The following is a 23,991-nucleotide window of genomic DNA, read 5'->3' on the forward strand; positions in this document are numbered from 1 at the left end:
ATCTGCGTTATGACCTTGTGGAGTTAATTTTGAAGGGAGAAGGAGCAGCAGATACACATGTGTAGCCCTCTAGTCTGCGGGCTGGGGTAAAAGTTGATGGAAGGAGAGAAGTAAGCTACCTCCCACACCTTAATGTCAGGGGCTGGTTGTCCAAGCCAGGAATCTGGGGGTCCTCCTCCACACCTCTTCCTTCCTGACCCTCCATGCTAGACATCAGGTCCCGTGGGATCACGTCTCCATGACGCCTGGCTGCCACCCCCAGGAGTGCTGTCCTCAGTCTCCCCAGCACCCCTGCAAGCAGTTCTGACCCGCCTATGTGTCCACAGCTTGGATGCGGGTTCTGAAGCGCAAATAGAGGTTCACCGTTTAAGAGTGAGTGCGTACCCACTGCCCTGAAGGTAAACGAGGCCATACAGCCTGGCTTCCTAATTCTACACTCATTTCTCTTTGTCTGGAAGACCAAGCCCGCCCCTATGGGTCTTCTTGCCAGGTGTCTCCTCTGTCAGGGGACTAAGTCAATGCCAGCTCCTGCCAGGCTGTGCCCATGCTTACAGCCCTGCAGCTCTTCACCCAGGGGTAACTCCTCTAGGTGTCTGTGGAGAGACCAAGCTGAATTCCCAGCTTCATGACGTTTCTAATGGGACATTGATGCTTCCCTCCCCAGTGGAGGCACCGCCCTGAGCAGCAGCTTGGAGATCTCGTACCCCACAAGGGCTCAGTGTGCAGCACGGTCTTCTGGAAGGAGGCAGCGGAATTAGGTGGCTGAGACCCTGGGACTTTGGAATCTGCCCCCAAGAAGAGGCCCCGCTATTTGCTGTCACCTTGGGCAGACGGTTTAATCTCCCCGAGCCTCTGTCCCCTCATATGAGGTAGGGCTGACCATCATTCTCTTCTGGCCTGTAGGATAGAAGTCAGCGCAGCGATTCTGGAAGGTCCTGGCACCAGCCAGCTTCACAGCAGTAATGATGCTACAGGGGAACCCGTCTAAGAAATAAGCATAAACTCCCAGGAGTCCCGGCAAGTTCTAACAATCCAGTCGCTAAGAATACACCAATTTAATGGGTCCAAGACGAAGGCTGGAAATTGCTGGTAAATGAAGATCCTTCTGAAAGCTGTTCTGAAGGAGCAGAGAGACGAACGCTGCCTGCTGGTACCCCTCAGCCTCGTCCTCCTCTGCCCTTTGTCCTCCAGGGGAAGGTAACCAGTCACTGGCCGAGGGAAGCTGCTTTAGGAGTGACCGTGGTTCTGTTAGTGGAGTCCATCCATCCTCCAGTTTGCTGAGACAACTGCCAAGCCGCCGCCCCTCTCCTGGTGCCCCTGCAGGGAGAAGGGCAAAGGCGCCCTCCCAAGGGGCAGCAGTCTGGGTAAGGCCCCATGGGGACCCCAGGGCTCTCTACCCCCCACCCCAGCTGCGGCAGGGGCTCCCTTGTCTTTGCCCCCAGCTGCTGTGGCTTCGCAGGCCTCTCTACTGGTTCCTCACCATACCCCACTGTCACGCCCATCCCTGCCTCTGGGAAGCCCTAGTTACAAGAAGCGACAGACCAGAGTTTGTGAGGGCTCACTGGGAAGGAGGCGGGGACTTTCTGCCAGCCAACCTGAGAGCACAAGACTGCGAAGTAAAACCTGGCTGGGCAGGGCGCCCTCCTTACCCCCTCTGTGCCCCCACTCGCCTCCTCGGTCAGGAGGATAGAAGGCACCTCAAAACATGTGCTCTGACTCTGTGTCCCAGTTAGGGAGGCAAGTCCGTGCTGTCTCAGTTGGCCTCTCAGACAGGGAGGCTAGGAGCCTGCCCATGGTGTCTCTCAAAAATACTCCCCTGCCTCAGAAGAGGCCCAGGAGAAAACATCCCCCAGCCACCTGCCTGCTGAGGACGGGAGGGGCCCCCAGAGCCCAGTGAGCCCTTGGATCTGAGCTGGAGGGGCCTGGGGGAGGAGAACCGAGGCTGTGGCTGGCTGGGTCATGGGGCACCCTCGGCATCACATCTCCCCAGAGGCCACTGGTCCTCAGGCCCTAGAGGCTGGAGTGTGCAGAGAGGATGTGCTCGCACCCTGTCCCCAGGAGGAGCTGTAATCAGGCCCTGGGCACTCCCTCCTCAGAGCCGGCAGCCAGGGCGGCTGTTGGGGGAGAGCTTTCCAGGGTTGGAGGCCTCCGCTGAGCAGCCGGGGGCGCCCTTCAGGCTGAATGGGATGTCATATTGTAGGAGGCTTTCTTCAGGGTCTCCAGGAAGAACTGCTCATTCTCCAAGAAGTCACGGTCCTGAAAGGCAGAGCTGGGTGAGCAGGGCCCCCCTCCCTGGATGCCTCCTGCACCCACTTCTGGGAACAGGGATGCTGGCTCGCAGGACTGCGGGCAAGCTGGAGGCAGCCATCACTGGGGCCCCTCCCTCCACTTGCTCCCTGGCTCTGGGATGCAGCGGGGGTGGTGGGGGCACGGAAGTGAGACACAGCCATGGTGAGGCCCCTGGTCAGTGCATGACTTCACCTCTGTAAGCCTGTCTCTCAACCGGGGATAATAACATCACCCGCCCATAGGACCGGGGCCGGGGGTGGGAGGCTCGTACTGCACAAACAGCTTTCAGCACAGAGCCCGGTACCCAGAGAATGCTCTGTAAGTGACCTCTCCTATCATTCCGATCACAGGGTTACTGGGAGGCTCAACCAAGATGATACATGCAGGTAGCTTCCCACAGAACCAGGCCTGGAGCACGTTGTCTTAGACATGCTCGGTGGGCAGTCTGCCCATTATTCCGGGATAGGGGGTGCTCAGCCCTCCCTGGAGCCAGAGTGGGCTCCTTCCTGCCTCCCACCAGTGGGAAGAGAGGAGCCCTGGGTCCCAGGGGGCAGTGGGCGGCTCAGGCTGGGGCCGCCGGCTGCTCGGGACACTCACCTGCTCAGCCGTGTGCCTCAGCAGCACCAGCTTGGCGTGGAGGTGCGAGGGGCCCAGGCTGGCGGGGGGTTGGCTGCACTGGGGCGTGGTGGGAGCAGGAGCCACAATGGCTGCAAAGATCAGGGGCGGAGGAGGAGGTCAGGGGCAGTGGCGTAGGGGGGACAGCAGAACAGCCTCAGCTTGATCCCTGGGGCCTTTTACCATTGTGGTGGCAGCAGCCAGGCTAACCTTCTGGGCACTTCCACCAACTCTCAAAAGCCTTTGAAAATGCTCATGGGTGGCGCCTGGGTGGCTTAGTTGTTAAGTGGCTGCCTGCAGCTCAGGTCATGATCCCAGAGTAGTAGGACTGCCCCTGCATCAGGCTCCCTGCTCTGCGGGAAGCCTGCTTCCCCCTCTCCCATTCCCCCTGCTTGTGTTCCCTCCCTCGCTGTGTCTTTCTCTGTCAAATGGATAAATAAAATCGTTAAAAACAAAAACAAAAAGGAAGATGCTCATGGGATCTTACCTGGCAAGTCCAATTCTAGGAATTTACTCATGGGAAATAATCAGGCAAAGGTGTAGATATATAGATAGATATATATATATATGTGTAGATATGTAGATATATATATATATATATATATATATATACACTTACTTCCACTGAGGTGTTGATCTTAGTGACAAAAATACCCACTCAGTAGGGAATCAATAAAAACACGGAACATAACGGAACAATGATGCTGATTAAGAATTATGGTCAAATGTCAGGGGCCTGGGTGGCTCAGTGGGTTATAGCCTCTGCCTTTGGCTTAGGTCATGATCCCAGGGTCCTGGCATCAAGCCCCACATTGGGCTCCCCATTCAGTGGGGAGCCTGCTTCCCTCTCTCTCTCTCTCTCTCTGCCTGACTCTCTGCCTACTTGTGATCTCTGTCAAATGAATAAATAAAATCTTAAAAAAAAAAAGAATTATGGTTAAATATTTAATTACTGATAGGAAAACACGTTGCATGTGCATGTTTCTGAATGAAAGAAATGAAGGTAGAAAACAACTAAGATGATCTTGATTTTTTTTTTTAAACATACACACAGTGTAGAACGCTATGCCCCCAAATGTCAAAGAATGAGGTTGAGAGTAAGTTTTTCAAAGCAGCTTTCCTCTCTCTTATCTCTTAGTTTTCGCTAACAAACGTGTTGCTTGTGTAACCAGGGACTGGCGAGAGGACTTTAACAGGCCCCGACCTCCAGTGGAGGGAAGCCGCTCCGAGCACTGGCCCCCGACAGCCGGGCCAGCCCGCGTCCCATCCTTTGGAAGCCACTCACCACTCAGGCAGGAGGCTGCCGGGCCCTGGGTCCTGGGGAGCAGCGTCACGGGGCTGGAGGGCAGGTCCTGTCGGACGTGGTCCAGCCGCAGCCTCTGCTGGGCCAGACTCAGATGCTCCTGTCCCGGACCCCGGAGAGAGAAGGATGTGGCTGTGAGGGCGGGAGGTGGGAGGGGGCGGAGGGGCTGGCCAGAGCCGGGGGGGCTTGCCTGGTGCACGCGCTGCTCCTGCTGCCGCAGCCGCTCATGCTGCTCCTGGACGAGCTGCAGCCGAGCCTGTTGCTCCTGCTGCACCTGCCGGGCCTCGCGCAGGGCCCGCTGCCCCTCCTCCAGCTTCTCCGAGGCCACCTGCGGGGAGGCCACGGGGTAAGTGGCCGGGTCTGTGGGGGGGCTGCGCGGGCACACACACCCCCCCCCCCCCCCCCCCCCCCGAGCCCAGCCGCCAGGCACCTGGCTCATGCTCTCCACCTCCTCGGCCTGCAGCCTGGTGCGCAGGGCGGCGGCGCTGACCCTCTCCTTCTCCAGCCTCAGCTCCTGGCGCTCCCGCTCCACGGCCTCCCTCTCGGCCGCCAGCTGCTCTTCCTTGGCGCGGAGCTCGCTGGCCCTGATCTTTAGCTCCGCTTGCTCCTGGAGACCGCAAGGCCTTGGCTACGCTCCCCGCTCCGGAGCAAACTCCCCCTTCCCCCCCTTCCGTGGCTCTGATCCACGCTGACTCTGGGGGAGGCGGTGGGGCAAGGGGTTCCAGGATGGGTCAGAGAGGTCTGGGCCAAGCCTCAGGGCTGCCTCTCACCCTGGGGCTCAACTCTTCTGAACCCCAGCCTCCTTGCTTCTAGAGTATCTAAGTCAGGGGAACGTGATGAACGTGTATAAAGCATCTAGGACCATCAAAGGAAGTTGTTATTACATGGCTATTGTTTTCATTTCTACGCTCTTGTTATCTCTAGGCTCTCTGCTAGGCGAATGCATCCCCAGGGAGGAGCAGTGAGGGCCGGGGAAGGACAGGGCAGGGCTGCTGAGCTCCCGGCTGCTCTGGAGGCTCGGGGTCCTACCTTGGCCAGGCTGACGAGGGTGCCCTCCCGCTGCGCGTCTGCCTGCAGCGCCCTCTCCGCCTCACGCTCGGCCCGCTCCTTACTCAGCTTCTGCTGGGCATAGAACTCAGCCCACTCGGCCGCGAGGCGCCGCCGCTCCTCCCCACACTTGTGCATGACGGACTTCTGCTCCTCCAGCAAGGCGCTCTGGGACGAGGGGGCCAGGGCACGGGGTGAGCATCCTTAGGCTTGTGGCAGGGGTCACCACTGTACCCGGCGAGGCTGCACTCACCTTGGCCTTCTCCAGCTCCTCCCGCTCCATGGAGATCTGCTGGACCATGACCTTCCTCTGCTCTTCTAGAGCACGCTGCGTGGACTCAGCCCGGGACTGCTCAGCGTTCACCCGCCATCGCTCCTGGGGGCCAGGTGAGGGCTGAGGACACACGTTCCCTGGACGCTCCGCCCGCCCCCTCTGTCGGGCCTGACTGCGCCCCAGGGAGCTGGGCAATACACCCCCACCTCCTCTTCTCCCACACTATGCCCCAAACACCTCTAGAGAGAGGTGCAGGAGGACAGGTGCCTAGCCGGGCTCCCAGGGCCCAGCTGCTGGGATGAGCTACACCAAGGCCTAGGAGCTCAGCACTACCGCCGAGACGCACTGGGCCGCTCCACAGGGCTGAAGAGCCGCCACAGCCCTGGTCCCCGAAATGCCAGCTGCAGCACTCTGCCTGCCCATCTCCCGTCCACCGCAGGGGCAGGTGTGAAACGGTGTGTGCTGGGGACTAGGGGCCACGCTAGCATGAGCTTAGGAACTTGATTGTGCCTGGGCCGCGGCAGGGGATTAAGTCATCAGAGGAAGCACTGAATACATAGGGTTCACGACACAAACACACCTGTATCTGATGCTAAGTCCGGGGAGATACAGGAGACCCTCGGTGGCTCTGGCCAATGAGTAATTTTAATTTTCTATTTGCTAACTGTATTTTAATTTTTTCAGTATAATGTATCACGTCATAACCCAGCACGAAGGAAAGGATATGCAGGAGTTCAAAAATGCATCTCTTAGAGCCCAGGGGGCACAGGCTTCAGTGGATGGAGGAATGTGACGGGCCTGCGCAGGAAGGGAGGGAAGGCAAGCATTGGGGCATCCCTGGGGTGCTGGGGAGACAGGCTCCGCCGGCGGGAGGGCGGCCCACCTGCTCCAGTAGCCGGCTCTGCTCATTCAGGCGCGCCTCCATCTTCCCGATGACCTCTTGGAGCCGGCTCCTCTCCTCTTCCATGTCCCGCTGCTGCTGGCCCAGCCTCTCCTGCAGCGCTGGGGGGCCACGGGGCGCTCAGGGCCCGCCCGCCGTCCCAGTGGGATGGAGGTGCAGGGTGGGGAGCCCATGGCCCACCTGGTACCTCGGAGCTGCTGGTCACGCTGCCGGAGCCCCAGCTCCCGCTCTTGGGCGGTGGTGGCGTGCGAGGCCTCCACGCGGGAGGACAGCTCGTGCAGGCTGCTGGAGAACTTCTCCATCTGCTCGATGATGCCGTTCAAGGACCTGGGGCCGGCGGGGCGGGGGGGGGGGGGGGGGGGGGACTGGGTCAGTCTGGCCTCGGGGCCTCAGCCCTGTGACTTGAGCGGGTGGGACCCGGACGGCGCCCATACCGCGTGTGGGAGGTGGCGCTGGTGACCGCGTCGATCTCTCGGTCCTTCAGCAGCTTCAGGCGCTGCAGCTGCTCCTCGTGGTCGCGGCGCATCTCCAGGATGGAGGCCCTGATGGGAAGGGAGGCAGTGAGCATGCGCGCTGAGCTACGCGAGAGGGCTCGGCAGTCAGTGCTCTCGCTGTCCTTCCTCCTCGTCCTCCTCTTCTCCTCCAGGCACTGCCTCTGCTCTGCTCCTCGTCCTTGCGTGTCTTGGGACCTGAATGCCACAGCCATTCTAACGGGGAGACTCCTTCTGTGACTTAGCAAAAGACACTTGATGTCAGAGAAAAGACCAGTGTGTAGGTAGCCTTTTCTCGTCTGGCCAATCTGAGAAGTGTGGAACAGCCTGCTCTGCCCACCGACTGGCTCCTTTACGCGCCCTTTCTTGGTTTTGTTTTCATCCAGACGGGCGCCCGGATGGACACGCCAGGCGCAGGAGTGTGAACCTCTTCCATGGTCCGTCAGTTACCAGACTCGGCCCTAGCAGGCGAGGGCCTTGCCCTGTGCTGAGCTGGGTGGGGCCCTCAGGGAGGCCCGCGCCGCTGCTGGAGGAGGGGTAGGCCCTCCACCCAAGGCGGGCAATGGGGCAGTGTGCCTGGCCTCGGTCCTCACGTGGAAGGGAAGGGGGCGCGCCTCTGCTGCTCAGCCACGGCTCAGGGTCGCCGGGGAATGGACTTCCTCTGGCCATCCTCGAAGACAGCCGGGCTCTGCCTGCCCCCCGGGGCCTCGCCCTCACCGCTGCAGCTCCCGGAGCCGCTCCATCTCCTGGTCCTTCTCTTGCATGGCAGCCGCCAAGCGCCGCTGGTGCTGGGCTGTGAGCTCGGCGCGGGCCTGCTCGGCTTCTTGGCACTGTGACAGACAGCGGGCCGCCAGCTCCTCGTGCTCCCGCCGCAGCCGCTCTTCCCGTTGCTGGTATGACGTTTCTAGCACCTTTACACGGCTTCTGCCAACAAAACACACAGCCGTGGGGCTCAGACGGTGAGGGCAGATAGCCAAAGAGCCTCTCCGGGCACATCGGCTAGGGCCCGCCCGGAGGCTCGGGAAGCCCGGGCGGGAGGAGCGGTGGGCACCTGTGAGCACTCTCGATGAGCTCCAGGTCGGCCTGGTGCCGCTGCTGCAGGCTCTCCAGCAACAGCCGCTGCTGGGCCCGCTCCAGCTCCAGCTTCCGCACCTGGAGAGGGCGGGAGGGTGGGGAGGTGGGCTCCCTGGGCCACCTGGGGAAGCCCCCCAGGCCGCACAGCCTTGCCCCCCCCCCCCCCCCCCCCCCGCAGCCCGGAGCTCCTCCGTCCTTCACCTGGGCCTCCAGCTCCGCCAGCCGGGCCTGGCTCTGCAGAAGGTCGGCCTGGAGCTCGGCGGTGCTGCCCCGCAGCTGCACCTGTGCGGCCAGGAGCTGCCTCTGGTATTCTGAGCCCGGCAACAGGCTCCGCACCAGGGACTCGGGGAGCAGGGGCTGGAGGAGGAGGGGGAGATGGTCCAGGTACGGGACAAGGACTCCGCGGAGCGCAGCTACCACTGGCCCTCCCAGGCCCTGCGCCTGATCTGTGGCCGCAGATGGGGACAGAGACGTGACACCAGGCATTGCGCCTGATCTGTGGCCGCAGATGGGGACAGAGACGTGACACCAGGAGGCCGAGGCCGAGGCCTTGGAGTTGTGCGGTCGTTGTCCCTCCCGTCCTCCCTCAGGACTACATCCTCCGCAGCAGGTGTTCCAGATTCTGAGGCAGCAGCGGAGCCCCAGCAGCGTCTCAGCTGTGACAGAAACTTCCTTCGGCCGGGCCGCGTGTCCGGACGTGGGGCGCCTCTCTACTTCCTGCAGGCTGCCCGCTGCCCACCACCTCCAAAGGTGCTGCTGGGTTCCTGGGGCTCAGTCTCTAGGGTCTCCTCCCGGCCAGGCCCAGAGGCGACTGCCTCCCACGCCTGGGGAACAGGCGGCACAGCGGGGGGAGGACGGCAGCCATGGAGGCGGCTTTCTAGACGGAACAACGGGACACCCGCGGCCCTGCTTTCTGACTGGAGGATTCCTGGCTGCCCCCGTACAGATGCCAACCTCTGCCTCCCTCCCGGAGTTGGCAAAGTAGCGGCCACGTCTGCCTGACAGTGGCGAGGCTGGAGGGTGAGGGAAGCACTGGGGGGGCCGTCAGACCCGCCGACACGCGACGCCCCACAGGCTGTCGGCTCAAACCACGGCCGTTGCCTCTGAGCACTGGAGAGCAGCTCCGTGGGCCCGAGGCCTGTTCCTGTGTGTCCGCCCTGCCTACCTGGATGGGCACAGGGGGCCCTGGGTGTTCCTGGGAGCTCGGGACACAAGGTGCGGGCTCTGAAAATGAGCAGCAGAGAAGTGAGCAGGAGGCCCTCCGAGGCCTGGAGGTTGCGTGTGTCCGTGTGACTTCAGGAGTCCGGCTCTACTCGTCTTCCCAGACCCCAAAGGAAGCTCAGCGCCTCCTCCCCTCCAAGAGGGGAAGCACAAACAAAGCAGAAAACCAACCGGCGCTGCAGAGGTCTCCGAGGGCTGTCCCCCTCTCTGGGTCACCTCCAGGGAGGGTCAAGGCAGGCTGGTTCCACGTCACAGGAGACCTGAGGACACAGAGATTGCGGGGGTCAGCAGTGGCAAAGTGAGCAGCCTGCTGTGTAGAACACAGGGAGGCCAGGAGAGGGTTGGCATGGGCTGTGAAGGTTCAGAGAATTGACTGGAAAGGCCTGGTGGCTGGCTGTTTACTGAGAATGAGGACTTGGCTGCATAAAGGAGACGGGGCCAGCGTCAGGTCCCCTCGGTGGGTAGGCCCGATACAAGGTGTCAAATACCGTACGCCAGATCCGCCGAGTCGGAGCCCAGCACGGCTGCCCCTCGTCTCTAAGGGGAGGCCCATGCAGGCCCAACCCAGCTTTTCACCCGCCCCGGTCCCTGTGGACATACCCCGAGGCGGCGGGCCTTGTTGGTAGCTTCTGCGCCGCTGTTCCCAACGGCCCTCCAGCGGCTGCTTGCTCGAACACCTGAGTGCTGGGAACAGGTTGGCTGAGGAAGTAAATGTTACAGCAAGGGTGGCAGAAGGTTCCGGTTAGGCTGGACATGGCTGGGCGGGGACAAGGCCTGCGTGTGAAGCTCCTGGCCGTTTGTCCCCTCAGCGCCTCTCCTGTTCCCATCATCCCATCCTGGGAATTCTCCTCCCAAGTCTGAGCCCCTGGCCTTCCAGGACCCTTCCTGGCCGCAGGACCACAGAGGATGGCAAGGACCATCTGTTGACAGTCTAAGGAAAAACAATCCACACCTTGCAGACACCAGAGTTAAGCTCAAGTTCAAGGCCTTGTTCTGGCCCACATAGCTTTGTTGAGTTAGACTGGGGCTCTGCTTACTCTCTGGCCAGGCCCAGCTCCCTCTGGACTCCTCTCTTTTGCTGTCTGTGGTTCCCACCCACCTTGGTTGGCTCTCAGAGCCAAAGGGAAGCTTTTCCCTTGGTTTCAGGTGGAGGTCAAAGCTACTCTCCTCGGGGCGCCTGGGTGGCTCAGTGGATTAAGCCGCTGCCTTCGGCTCAGGTCATGATCTCAGGGTCCTGGAATCGAGCCCCGCATCAGGCTCTCTGCTCCACGGGGAGCCTGCTTCCTCCTCTCTCTCTGCCTGCCTCTCTGCCTACTTGTGATCTCTCTCTCTCTGTCAAATAAATAAATAAAATCTTTAAAAAAAAAAAAAAAAAAAAGCTACTCTCCTCATTCACCTCAGCCCTGGGGCTGGATTACGTCCCCGGCCTGTCACAGAATTGCCTACTTCACCTCTTCCTTGCTCGGGCCACACGGCATCTTGCCACTTCCTCCAGACGATCCCAGTCTTGCCCTCTTGCTCCCAGAGGTCACTCGCTGTCCTGCCCCACAGGATTGCCACTCGGTGGCTTTCCCCAGGAGTCGCCCCTTAGCCACTGTCTTCTCTGGGACTCCCTCAAAGCACGAACATGTGTCATGTCCCTTAGCTCAGGGCAGCAGAGGCCCCAGTAATTTGGACACGGGGTCTTTTGGGACCCCAAGGGCACCGTGGGCAGGGCCTTTGATCAGAGGCACTAGGATAGCTGCGCCTTCGTCACATGAGATTACCCGCTGTCCCCACCTGATCAAGTCAGCCCTGGTGCACACAGCAGTCAGGGTATGAGTGTCAACAGTCCCCCAACCCCGATCCCCTCATGTCTGCTCCGGGGCAAGGATGGGGCGCTCTCTCTGTAGTGTCGGAGAGGTAGAGAGGCACAGCTAAGAGGCGGCGCAGGCCGCCACTCCTGACTGAGGCACCAAGATGGGCAAGGTTGGCCGCCACACCCTGGCCCGGCCTTCCCTCCCTTAGATAAGAGACCAAGCCTGTACCTGCTGGAAGGGAGACTTCCTACTGCCCCCACCAGGTTCTTCTGGCCCCTGGAGGCCCCCGAGTGCTCCTCCCTGGCCAGACCTTGCGACGTCTTCCGGGACAAGGCGTGGCTCAGCCAATCCTCTTCCTCTCTCTCCTCAGACGCTCCCAGCTGGGAAGCCTGGCTGGCTTTGGCAGGGAAACCTGTACCCTCCGTGGGTGGCTTTGGCCCCAGAGAGGAGGAGGGCAGTCCAGCTGGGGCTGAGTGCCGGCTCTTGGAAGGGAGCATGGAAGGAGTGGAGAGCGCCTCCCCTCCCCTCTGAGCCTCTCTGGTGGGAGAGGGGGGGAGCAGGTCGTCATCCTTGAGGCCCAACCAGTCGGCTCCTCCCTTCCTGGGGTGCGTGGGGCTGGAGGCCGCTGGGGTGCTCTGCTTGGAGCCTGGTTCTCCCTTGGTGTCTGCACCACCTTCTGCTAAGAACCTACTTCAAGACAGAGAAGAGGGGGTCTAAGGCAGGGCAAGCAGCCATCCTAAGAGCCCCCCGACCTGCCCTTCCCTCCGGGGCTCGGGGGTGACTCCCTGGCCCACATGAAGGAGTGAGAGGTTCCCTGGGGCTCCGTGCAGCCAGCCACCGCCCAGCGAGCACAGTGCCCACACCAGCTCAGGCGCAGCGGCCAGCCGAGCGCTGTGGGTAGAACGCCATCGAACACAGACATCTTGAATTCCACCACGTGAACAGGGGACAAGTCCATCCCTAGCAAACAGCACCGAACGACCACCATGGGCACGTCCAGAGAACAATGAGCTAGAGCAAGTGGTTTAGGTTTTCCCATCAACAACGTCCGCGTTCGTTTATTTGGCCACTGCCTAGAAGCGTTACTGGCCCCTGGCAGCGTGTTCTGAGGTCGAAGAACGTACTGGAACTGGGAGAAATGGCAATGCGTGTGCAGGGTTGCCTGGCTCGGAAGAGGCTGGCGAAGCCAACACGGCATGGCATCGACAAGGGCAGATGGCGGGCGAAGCGCAGGAAGGAGTTCTCCGTCGCCCCCTTATACCTCCTCAGTCAGGTTGAAATTATTTCAATTATTTCAAGACTGAAAATGTACACCGGGAGAAAAACTCCAGATTCTGAAAATTCTACCACTAACTGGAAGTTTTGCTGTGCACAGGGATGAGCCTGCGGCCAGGTGTCACGGTGGACCCCAGGGCTGTTCTGGGGGAGCGGGTGGCGGGCAGGAGAGGCCACTGAAGTTCACGGTCTCGCTACCCTTAGACTGAATGACCTTCAGTGAGGTCGGCTGACCTCAGCTGTTTATGGCTCTAAGGATTCCAGGCAGTGCGGGGGGCATCTCCTCCTTGTTCTTTCAATGGGCCTGGATGGGCAGGACTGGGCAGACCTCGCCACCGGTTCAGCACCCGCAAAGAGCCACCCTTGGACCTTGTACACCTGGTTCCCCAATAGGACTGTCGGCGGGATGCGGGAGCCTGGGGCCCCTCCTCCTTCCTGATGGGCACCAGCTCCCAAGGCCAGGCTCTTTTCAGGCCCCGCTTACCTGACCGACTGCCGGCGGGACTGGCGGCCCTCGCTGGAGCCCACGGTGGGCTGATAGGCCCCAAAGGTGAAGTCCTCATCACCCCAAGGATCTTCCTTGTCTAGAAATGAAGAAGCCTGTGATCTTGAGCAAGGGAATTTGACGCTTCTGGGGCTGCAGAGCTCTGTTTAAAAAGACTGAGTTGCTAGCTTGATGCGTCAGCAAGTGCGCAGGGGTGAAGCTGCTGTGGGGGAGACAGGGCTGCAGCGTGGGGTGTGAGCTCCAGGCCTCAGGATCCCGCACGCCGGGCATCACCTGTGAAAAAGGCACCGGCGGGGTCCTGCCCCAGGCGTCCTTTAGAGGAGGCCAGCGGGCTGCCCGGGCCGTGAGAACGCTTCTCAACAGCTGGCCCCTGGGCCGACACTTTGAGAAACACTGGTCTAGAGCGATCTTTTCCAAACGGTGGGCTACTACCTATTGGCAGGTCAAGAAAATAATTCCGTGAGTCACAACCAATGTATTTATACATCTGCTCGCGCAAAAATGAAAAAATAACAGAGCACTGAACACGGTCATGATCGTTCCGGGGCCCTCTGCCCCAGTTACGACAACGTGTGTTGCGGCTTAAGCGTATTTCTCATTAGGGCTACGGTATGAGCGTGGTCTGGGAGCCCCCCACCTCGCCGCCCCTGCCCCGCAAGCGTCCTCACCCTGGGGCCTCTGGTACTTCTTGTCCAGCTTGAATTCCCTGTGCTCCCCAGTGCCCGGGCGGGCCAGGAGTTTGGGGGCAGTGCCCCGACCCAGCAGCTCATCCAGCCTGGAGCGAGCGGGACGGGGCCCTTCCCTGTGGGACGCGACACACGCAGGTATGCGTGAACGTGGGGGGCGCCGGGGGGCCTGCGCCGTGCCCGCCCTCTAGCTCTTCACTGGGCCCCAGGCAGCCGTATGTGCTGGGTTTCTCCGCTCCTAAGGACCCTTACTGGTCGCCCGTCTGCCTTCTTTCTGCTGTGGGGCTGTCTCCAAACCCCAGGGTAGCCACGACGTCGTCCTCCTCATCAAACAGCACTTCTTCTTTCTTTCGGATCGGGGTGTCCCCAGGAGTGAGCGGGACAGATGGACCTAGAGGACAGAACACAGTGCACAGCGCCCATGGCCCATCGCGCCCTCAACTGTGGCGTCTGAAGGGGTTGAGGGGGTGCTTCTCTGTGACCCAGACTTCTGGGTGTGACCGCAAGCAGTGCACGTGTCTAGTCTGCGCGCGGGATCCGACACCCCCCACCACCCCAGGCCCCCACACCCCACCCCCTTGTTCAGAGACACCGCTAATCTCTTGGTCCAGGATCTGAGACCTGTGGTCCCGGCCCGGCGGAGTCTCTGGGTGGGCCAACTGCCTCTGCGCAGGACGAGCAACAAGCCGACCCTCCCTACCTTGATCTCTGACTGGGGCCGGGCTCTTTCTAGAAGCCATTTTACTCTCGGTCTCAGGGGACTTCTTGGTGATTCCTTCCTCATCATCGGAGAGAAGTCCTGCCAGTGGATCTTCCAAGTCTCACGGCCAGAAGGGAAAGCACAGGTCAGACTGCGTGCTTTGTTCAGGAAAACAAGCCCTACACCGTGTTGGGGGGGGCGGTGGCTATCACTCTAAGGGAGATTTCTAGCTGCTCTACTAACAGGCCACTCAGGACCCAGAGGACACACATCAGCCTTGGCAAGGAGACAGGGAGCTGGGGAGCGGCCCTGGGCCTGCCTGGGAGTCCCCGGACTCTGTTGTCTGTGCAGCCTTCTGGAAATGTCCCCCAGGCATCAGAAGTGAAGTAAAATTTTCATGCATTTGGAAAAGGAAGGGGAATTCTTCTTATGCTTTATAAAACCTTCAGGTTGATGCCTGGCTTCAAAGTCTTGCAAATAATTGACCCAAATCTCCTCTACCCAACACAACACCATCAGTCCCTCCCTGAATTCCAGTGGCCCAGCTGAATTCCAGCTGAACCAGCGGCCCCGGCTGTCTGCTCCTCCTCTGACACACACGGCAACCTGGCCCCAGGAAGCAAGTGAGCATCACCCAGGATCCTCCACTCTCAAAACCAAAGTGTCCCAGAACCGTGACCGCAGGGCCTACCGTACCTTCGAAGGAAAACTTTCTGTACTGATGCCCAAAGCTGCTGGTAGAGGGAGGGGGCTTCTTGGTGGGAACAGCATCCCCTGTGAGAAGCAAACAGAAGGCAACATCATAGGCTTGGGCCTCTCCCAGCCAAGGTCCTGTCACACCATGACAGAGGGATCCTGGGATGTCGTGCCCTTCTCCCTGGGGGGCTGAGTGCTCATGGCCGTGGAGAGGACACCTCCCTATTCTCAAACAGGCTTCTGCCAGGGAAACGTGGTCTGGAGCCACCCCCTGCCCCCCAATCACATGTCACCCCAACAGAGTCATGGACTCGGGAGGTACACAGGCTCCCACCAGATTCCCCAGTTTAACTCAGATGGTTTCTCTGGGAGCTGCCACGTTGAACTCAGAGGGCCTGGAATCACACTAGGGAGGGAGGAAGCTGTCCCCTCCCCGACCACAGACAGAGAAAACCCACAGGAATGAGAGCTCCCTTCTGAGTACCTTCCCGGTCCCCAGAGTGTCCCTCGATTCAAGGAGCTCTCTCCCACACACCTTTCTCACTGGCTGTCACTATGCTGGCAGGTTTGGGATGACTGGGCAGCTCTTCTTTCCCAGGACCCTTTGCAGCTCTTTTGCTAGAGGCCAGATTAGACCTCTTCAGACCTAGGAGATCCGCATCCATGTCGTCCAGGTCCTGGAAAAGCGGGAGGGAGGGAGGACTCCTGAGCGGTGCTCAGCTAGGGGCTGCTGAATGCCCCTGTGCTCCGAGTGGCCTGGTGGTGATACGGCTTCCATAGTCCATGGGGGACAAGTGGGGACCTGGTGTGGGGAACTGACCCTGACCGTGAGAGGCCGAGCCGAAGCACAAGGTTCTCCACCGGCTCTGTCGCAGACGAGCCCGGGCTCGGGTGGGACCTCCACGCCACTTCCAAACAGGGTCACCAGCACCCGTCACCACAGCTTCTCACATGGGCTTAGTAAGTGGCGGGGGGGGGGCCTCTCTTCACGGTGGGAACAAGACAGCAGGACCCCAGCATTGAAGACTCCCAGAGGGACAGCAGCTGGGCCGTGACAAAGGGCCAGGCACCCGGCCAGCAGAGGAAGGCCGTCAGCCTCCCGCCACCACCCTCCCCTGCACAGACTTGCCAAATGTTGACCCTCACAAGGGGATGAGGACTTCCATCTGGGAGGACGCTTGGCATCCCAGGGGCAGAGGTGTGACGAACACAGGGGAAAGGGGAAACTGTGCAGGAAAAAGGGGAGTTGGGAAAGAAAACTGGACCACAGGGAGGCCGAGCACGCTGGGGGGGTGGGGGCCCAGCTCATGGGTCTGGAGCGGGAGACCTGAAGTCACCACCAGCAGCTCAGTGACTGGAGGAGGGCTGTGGCCAGGGGAGCCGACAGGCGGGCCCCAGGGGAAGAATGATTTCAAGATGAGGTTAAAAAGGCTGAATATGGAGCCCAGAAGGGAACAGACTCCAATTCTTTAGCGCTCCCTTCCCACGCCCCCCCAACCCAAGGCTGAAAGCAAGCCCTCGGCCTTGGCCTGGGACCAAGAGTTAATAAGAGGGACGAGCAGCAGGAGGTCAGGCGGGAGGGTGCTGCTGGGCGGGAGGGCGGGGGAAGTCAAGGTGACTTAAGGTTTCAGACCCTGGGTAGGCCACCTGAGCCCTGGGGGATTATCTTATAAACTCTACAGAATTTACGTCTTAAAATTCCATTCCCAAGCTTAGCTTGGGGCTTGATCCGATGAGAGCACAGCGGGACTGAGGGGGCCTTGGCAGGGGATGTGAAGAGAAACACAGGAACAGTTAAGCAGCAGCCTTTGAGGGGTGCCTGGGTGGCTCAGTGGGTTAAGCCTCTACCTTTGGCTCAGGTCATGATCTCAGGGTCCTGGGATCGAGCCCTGCATGGGGCTCTCTGTTCAGCGGGGAGCCTGCTTCTCCCCCACCCTGCCTACTTGTGATCTCTGTCAAATAAATAAATAAAATCTTTGAAAAAAAAAAAAAAAAGCAGCAGCTTTAGAGCAGACAGTCTCTCCTTCTTTTCCCTCCGTGCGGTTGTGTCTCTGGGTGGGAGTCAGCCCCACCGCACCTGGAGCCTGGTGCGTGACCATGGCTCCCAGTGCTGGATCTCCAGCCACCAGGAAAGTGGATTTCTATCCAGAAGGACACGAAGGGCGGCAGCTCACGGATGAGCTCGTCTCTCGACTAGGACGGGCTCAGGAACACCAGTTGTAAAGGGAAACATGCGAGGGACGGGGAAGGCTTGGCACAGAACATTCCCACCGCCCGCACCCACTCCCAGAACCGTGCAAAGCTGGTTCCGTACCTTCATCGTCTGGAGCAAAGTCTGCGGGTCCGCCTCTGAGACGTCGGACACCTAAGTCCGCGGGACGGCAAGGACACATGTTAGCTGAGGCCCAGTGAAGCTCTGGCTCCTTGTTCTCCTGCTTCTGCGACGGCAGAGGGCTCAGCCGCGGCAGAGCCTGGCCAATAGGGACCGGGAGGTCCTGCCTTCCGCCGGGACTGAAGTGTCCCCAGACGTCAAACCTACCCATGTGTGGAGACCCAGAAAGCACTGCCACCTTCCGTCCCTCCTCAGCGGAAAGAACCCTTCCACGACAGGCCATCGCTATGCCACTTGCCAACTATGCAAGCGGACAGCCGGGCAGCTTACTGGGGGCAGCACAGTTATAAGGGGCAACACCCGAGACTTCCTGGGAGCTCCACTTCCCAGCTCATCCCACCGCGAGGAAGGAAAAGCCCGTTGGGTTCACATCTGGGTCCACTTGGCGGCCCTTGGGTACTCTTTTAAGAACACACTGGCGGGGCACTTGGGTGGCTCATTTGTTAAGCATCTGCCTTCAGCTCATGATCCCAAAGTCCTGGGATCGAGCCCCACGTCTGGCTCCCTGCTCGGCAGGAAGGCTGCTTCTCCCTCTCCCACTCCCCCTGCTTGTGTTCCCTCTCTACGTCTCTCTCTGTCAAATAAATAAACAAAATCTCAAAGTAAATAAATAAAAAGAACACACTGGCGTCGCAAAACTTGTAAAACTTTGTGTGAGCCATTCCCAGCCGCCACCCCCATGTCACCGCTTCTGGGGTCAGGGGAGAGGGTGGGTGGGGAGCAGGGTGGCCCAGGCTCACCTCAGCGTCGGGTCCTGTGAGGCCCGCTGTGGTGCCGAAGCCATAGTCCTCCAGCAGGGACCTGCGAAGAGGCACAATCGGTACCCTCTTGCCTCCCCAGGGCACTGAGTCCGAGAAAGGAAGGCGGCTCAGACAGCGCCGGGGAACCTGGAAGGCTTCTCCAGGAAAGAGGGGCAGAGTTGCTTAAAGGAATTTCACAGGCCACCGAATGCAGAGATTTTCCATTATTTTTTAAAGCAGCAGAGGACCTTTAAAAACATTAAAAACAATCTGCTAAACCCATATGGGGAGCACAGCGTAACGACAGACCCATCTGATCGCCATGCGGGACGCCTGAGACTATTTTAACACTGGAGATGGACTGTATCAAAAGGACAAAAATAACCCCAAGATGGAAAAACAAGTGTTAAAGACAACAGATAAGAGAGAAAAACAGAGAGACTCCTGGGTGGCTCAGTCAGTTAAGCATCTGCCTTCGACTCAGATCATGATCCCAGGATCCTGGGGTCTCTGCATCGGGCTCCTTGCCTGGCAGGGAGTCTGCTTCTCCCCCAGCCTGCTGCTCCCCCTGCTTGTGTGCTCTTTCTTTCAAATAAATAAATAAAATCTTCAAAAAAAAAAAAAACACAAAAAAAACCAGAGAGAGAGAGAGAGAAACAGAACTGTGTTGGCCAAGATGAAGGCGGAGAGCAGAGCACTCACAAAACTTCCTCTCAAATGTCAGGAGCACTTTGGAAGAAGAACCTGAAAGCCGCGGATCTAGGCCAATTCTCTTATTCTGGGGTTGAGAACACTGACGCTCAGAGAGGTTCGGGAATCATCCAAGATCACACAGTAAGGAGCATCGGCAGGACTGGCAGCCAGGACTTCTGAGCCCTGGTCAGCCGGCTTTCCACTCCTCAGATTCCTTCGAGGCCGAGGGGCGGAGCGAAGGGAGAGACACCGGAGAGCAGGAGCGGGGCACACAGCAGGTGGGAAGCGGGGAGTGTGAGGAGGTCACAGTATTTGGACTGAAGGGGTCATAGTCACTCAAGCCAGGCCTGCTCTTACTTCGTTCTAGCCCTGGAAGAAGGGAGCGCCTGGCCCACCCCTGTGGCGTCTCGGGCACGCGAAGCTAGTTTCACAGGCTCCTCAGGTAGGGTCACTGGGAAAAGAGAAGAGAACAGAAATGATGCCATTTGGCTAGCGAACGGGAGTCAGATGAAGAAGACTGGACGTTCCCCAGCAAGCTCTCCCAGAAAAACCTTCTCCTAGGAGGTTCACCCTAAATGCCAGTGCAGGCCCACCGAGGAGTCCAAGCCCACAGCACCCATGAAGGGCAGGAAGAAAGACCCGCTTCCAGCACCCAGAGCTCTCGGCTGGAACACAAGGCCCAGGCTCCGTGGGTTCTTCTGGGCCAGGTTGGGGAAGCCTCAGCCCAGCCGCCCCCAGTGAGCTCTCCACGCCCTGGGAGCCCTGCTCCTCGGTACAGCAGAGAGGAACACGCACCATATCCAGAACATGTAGAAACTCCTACAACTCAACAGTAAAAAGACAACCCAATTTTAAAAAAGGATCTGGAGAGACCTTTCTCCAAAGAAGATACACAAATGGCCAATACACCCATGAAAAAGACGCTCAGTGTCATTGGTCACTGGGGAATTGGACATTCGAACCACCACGAGAGGGCAGGGGTTGGCGGGGGGGCGGGCTGGGTGCCGGGCATGAGGAGCCCACGTGAAGGAATGAGCACTGGGTGTTACTGGAGAGTCACTGACCTTCACCTCTGAAAGGAAAAATACTCTGGATGTTAATCAGTTGAATTTAAATTTAAAGAGATGAAAAAAAACCCCACAATGCCATGCAACCGTATCTGCCCACATGAGGGCGGGCCTGACCAAAAAGACAGAAAATCAGCGAGTGCCGCAGGGCAGGTGGAGACTCGAACCCTCCCACGCTGCTGGTGGGAAAGCAAAATGGTGCGGCTGCTGTGGACAACGGTCTGGTGGTGCCACCGAAAGTTAACCACAGAGTTGCCATATAAATGATTCCATCCCGGGCGCCTGGGTGGCTCAGTGGTTTAAGCTACCGCCTTCAGCTCGGGTCATGATCCCAGAATCCTGGGATTGAGTCCCACATCCGGCTCTCTGCTTAGCAGGGAGCCTGCTTCCCTCTCACTCTCTGCCTGTCTCTCTGCCTACTTGTGATCTCTCTCTCTCTGTCAAATAAATAAATAAATAATCTTTAAAAAAAAAATGATTCCATCCCTCAGGATATGCCCTCAGAAGACCTGGGAACGTATGGCCACACAGAAACGTGTACTTGCACGTTCCTGAGAGCATCACTCCTAAGAGCCCTGCCCAGGTGTGGAAACCACCCAGGTGTCCAGCACCTGTGATGAGTGGGTCGTCCAGCCACACACTGGAAGACGGTCCAGCCACAGGAAGGAACGAAGGCAGGAGCGGCTCAGTGTGGGCGAACCATGAGGACATCATGATGAGTGAACAAAGTCAGGTACAAAAGCCACGTGTGGAGTGATTCCATCTCGTACGATGTGTCTAGAACAGGGAGGGAACGTGGCTGTCTAGGGTTGTGGGAAGGGACAACAGGAGTGACTGCTTATTAGATCGCGGTGATAATTATGTAACTTTGTAAACATACTAAAAGCCAGTGAATTGTCCCCTTGAAAAGAGTGAATTTTCTGTGAATAAGATTTCAATTAAAAAAAAAAATGGGGGCGCCTGGGTGGCTCAGTGGGTTAAGCCGCTGCCTTCGGCTCGGGTCATGATCCCGGGGTCCTGGGATTGAGCCCTGCATCGGGCTCTCTGCTCCACGGAGAGCCTGCTTCCTCCTCTCTCTGCCTGCCTCCCTGCCTACTTGTGATCTCCCTCTCTGTCAAATAAATAAATAAAATCTTAAAAAAAAAAATGAGGGGTGCCTGGGTGGCTCGGTCGTTAGGTCTCTGCCTTCGGCTCAGGTCATGATCCCAGGGTGTGGAATCGAGCCCTGCATCGGGCTCCCTCCTTTGCAGGAAGCCTGCTTCTCCCTCTCCCACTCCCTGTGCTTATGTTCCCTCTCTCACGGTCTCTCTCTGTCAGATAAATAAAATCTTTAATAAAAAAAAAAAAATGAGGGGCACCTGGATGGTTCCACTGGTGAAGCGTTCAACTCTTGATTTCTGTTCAGGCCATGATCTCTGGGTCATGAGATCAAGCCCCGAATCAGGCTCTGCGCTCAGGGAGGGGTCCTGCTTGGGTTTCTCTCTCTGCCTCTCCCTCTGCTACCCGCCCCTCTCTTGATGTCTCTCTCAAATAAATAATAAATCTTAAAAAAAAAAAAAAAAAAAAGAACAAGCCTAAATCAGGGGATTCTGCGGAAGGAGCACTTACTCTCATCCCCTAAGAGGTCACCAAGGACATCATCAATGGAGCCTAGACCAAAGAGAAAAACCGTCAAGACTTCAGGAGGAAAGAAAGTCCTTCACAAGCCTCATGACCTGAGACCTCCTCCCAATTCCAGACTCTTTACCACCAGAGCACTCAGATGCTGGGACTGGGACCCAGCTCTGGGTTAACCATGAGACATTTCCCAACTCTCTGGCAACAGATCACAATGCCTTGTCGAAGGACCCCAGGGTAGAAACGGAAAACAACTCTCTGAAAGGGTAACGGTGAGCCTTTTCAGGAGAACCTGCATTCTATGGGACACACTGGCCAACAAGCCAGTCTCCCAGACTCTGAATAAAGCCCCATGTGCTTCTTTGGGAAAAGCGTCCAAGATTTCTAGGCACACACAAGCTTCTTTTGTGCCAATAGCATCCTCATGCCCTTCCGTCTGAGACCTCCCCCTCCTCCTCCCCCAGTACTGGTCTGGAGGCCCACCTCCTTGGCCGCTTTCCGAAGGGGGGGACATGGGGGTAACCCAAAGTACAAGTACTAAATGAGGTTTTGCACCCAGCTGAAGTGCCTTTACTGTCCTCAATGCCAACTGTATACTTCTTGATACGGAGCCTGACAAGGACTTTTTCCCCCGGGGCCCCGCCCCTATTGATTCCTGGATTACTCTGAGGGCCAACAGGCAGCACAGGGAGTCCCCTATGAAGACCAAAGCTTCCTGTGCAATTATGGGTGAAACTGGCAAGACTCATGTCAAGAACATTTAGATACAGGGGCGCTTGGGTGGCTCAGTGGGTTAAAGCCTCTGCCTTCGGCTCAGGTCATGATCTCAGGGTCCTGGGATCGAGCCCCACATCGGGCTCTCGGCTCAGCGGGAAGCCTGCTTCCCCCTCTCTCTGCCTGCCTCTCTGCCTACTTGTGATCTCTGTCAAATAAATAAAATAATAATAAATAAATAATAAATAAAATAAAAAGTAAAAAATAAATTAAAAAATAAAATAAATAAAATAAAAATAAAAAATTTAAAAAATAAATAAATGAAGTAAAAAATAAATTTAAAAAAAAGAACATTTAGATACAGACATGTCTAGGTTATTTTTGGATGAATGATGGGGTATTATTTTTGCCTTAAGGGTGATATGCGATTTTTCCACTTACCTTTCAACCCCTTCTTGGTTTTTGGTGCCTAACATTGGAAAAACAAATCACATTAACAAAATCAGAACAGTGAACATGGCTGAACCCGAGAATACAGAATAAATTGTTGTGCGTTTTGCCAGGTCACCAGAGGAAAAGGAGCACCAACGGCATTTAGAGACAGAAGCTCTTTATACTTTCCCAGAGTCTCTGAGAATAGACTCAGAGCACGGAAACGGCCCAGCTGTGGACACCACTGTGGGCGCCATCGCGGGGGCAGAAGTCTCTCCTCTTCCCTGATTTCCAGATGCCACCTGCAAACCCTCCCAAGGCAAGAGATAACACGACTGGGAAGGTTTTCCCCTCCTCGGTGTCCCTGACTTCTCAGCACCAGCAAGGGACACAGACTGCTTCTGGCTCAGAGTATAATAAGTCTGGTATCAATTCTACCTCGACCTCTCATCATTCTTCTCTAGGGACCACATCCTGGTCCTTGTCACCCAGCCCCTAAAGCTCTCCAGGCAGTCAAGATTGTGGGGGTATGAGCAGGGGTGAGAGTCTGCATTCTGCCTACCATCTTGAGGCTCTGGGAGCTGCTTGTAGCTTGTTCACAGCGCTGTCCAGCTCATCTGAATTCTGCCCGCATCAGGCTCATTCTCCCTAATGAAGAAAATTCAAGTGGTTGCTTAAAAATGATGTAGCTTTAACAGTGCTTGGGTCCAAGGCCCATCAAAGTTTCTCTCACTTTACCCCTTCAAGAGTTTAAAATCTAGTTCCATAAATTAAAAATTCCTGATAGGGAGAGCTACTTAGATGAGAAGCAAAGTGCTCTGGGTGACTTAACGAGCTTTCCGAGGCCTGGAGATCACTCACGTAAAGTGCATTGGTCCTCAAGTCCTACCCGGAAAGAGGATGCAGGAGATGGTAGGTACCCACCTCAGAAAGGTGGGTGCCGGCACGATGGCCCATGCGGAGCCCATGCGGAATCCCAGGCAACACCCACGACCGCATTTGTGCATTCAGCACAAAGAGTGGATGTGAGCACTGGTTTTACTCGTTGAAACTATTTTCACCGATGGTGGAAAATGTCCCCTTCACGCTAACTGTAAAGCCGACTTAATCCATTAACAGCCGAGGGTTTGACTCAGACTGTCACTGTCTCCTTACCCGACCTGAGCATCACCAAGACCGACCTTCCCATGCCTCGGAGGAAAGGAGTCAGAGGGGCTCATCTCTGTTTGTCTGGTGTTGCAGGTCCTGTTAATAGAATGCAAAATTCATCTGGGATTACTTACAGGGGTCACTCTGAATGTTTGTGTTTCTCTTTCTTTTTACGGCAATTTTCACGACCTACAAGTCAGACACAAAGTTTCTGTCTCACATCACATCTGAGAGCTTCTGCCATCTCCTAGGGTTTCCGACCCAGCCTCCCAGGCCGGGGGAACCGCTCAGAAGTTTGCGAAGGCCCAAAG

At 57.7% G+C, this 23,991-nt stretch overlaps 1 protein-coding gene across 10 annotated transcripts; it reads right to left on the reverse strand.

Moving 5' to 3' along the window:
* Window positions 1–810: 810 nt before the first annotated feature.
* Window positions 811–23,780, reverse strand: FBF1 (Fas binding factor 1). 10 transcript variants are annotated; one of them, XR_006815914.1, is made up of 33 exons: window positions 23,687–23,776; window positions 23,094–23,179; window positions 22,541–22,568; window positions 21,377–21,418; window positions 20,380–20,545; window positions 19,059–19,152; window positions 18,009–18,069; window positions 17,191–17,241; window positions 15,412–15,553; window positions 14,877–14,954; window positions 14,181–14,300; window positions 13,733–13,871; window positions 13,463–13,596; window positions 13,068–13,226; window positions 12,774–12,873; window positions 11,243–11,704; window positions 9,816–9,914; window positions 9,387–9,475; window positions 9,160–9,218; window positions 8,196–8,351; window positions 7,972–8,072; window positions 7,638–7,844; window positions 6,864–6,971; window positions 6,617–6,756; window positions 6,412–6,530; window positions 5,508–5,630; window positions 5,237–5,422; window positions 4,638–4,814; window positions 4,398–4,535; window positions 4,190–4,307; window positions 2,887–2,996; window positions 2,048–2,256; window positions 811–1,317 (listed from the first exon to the last, which is right to left on the reverse strand). XR_006815914.1 is itself a non-coding variant. In XM_045984773.1 (32 exons), exons 5-32 carry the CDS (start codon window positions 20,480–20,482, stop codon window positions 2,173–2,175), a joined length of 3,657 nt encoding a protein of 1,218 aa, XP_045840729.1. In that variant the 5' UTR covers window positions 20,483–20,545; window positions 21,377–21,418; window positions 22,541–22,568; window positions 23,094–23,179; window positions 23,713–23,780; the 3' UTR covers window positions 811–2,172. The 10 variants fall into 10 exon arrangements, 9 of the variants coding, with proteins under 9 accessions (XP_045840729.1, XP_045840730.1, XP_045840728.1 ...); XM_045984773.1 differs by having other exon boundaries at window positions 811–2,256; window positions 23,713–23,780; XM_045984774.1 differs by having other exon boundaries at window positions 811–2,256; window positions 11,243–11,701.
* Between the last annotated feature and the right edge of the window lie 211 nt (window positions 23,781–23,991).

Source organism: Meles meles, chromosome 18 (genome assembly GCF_922984935.1).
Source record: "Meles meles chromosome 18, mMelMel3.1 paternal haplotype, whole genome shotgun sequence".
In the NCBI taxonomy this organism is placed as follows: Eukaryota; Metazoa; Chordata; class Mammalia; order Carnivora; family Mustelidae; genus Meles; species Meles meles.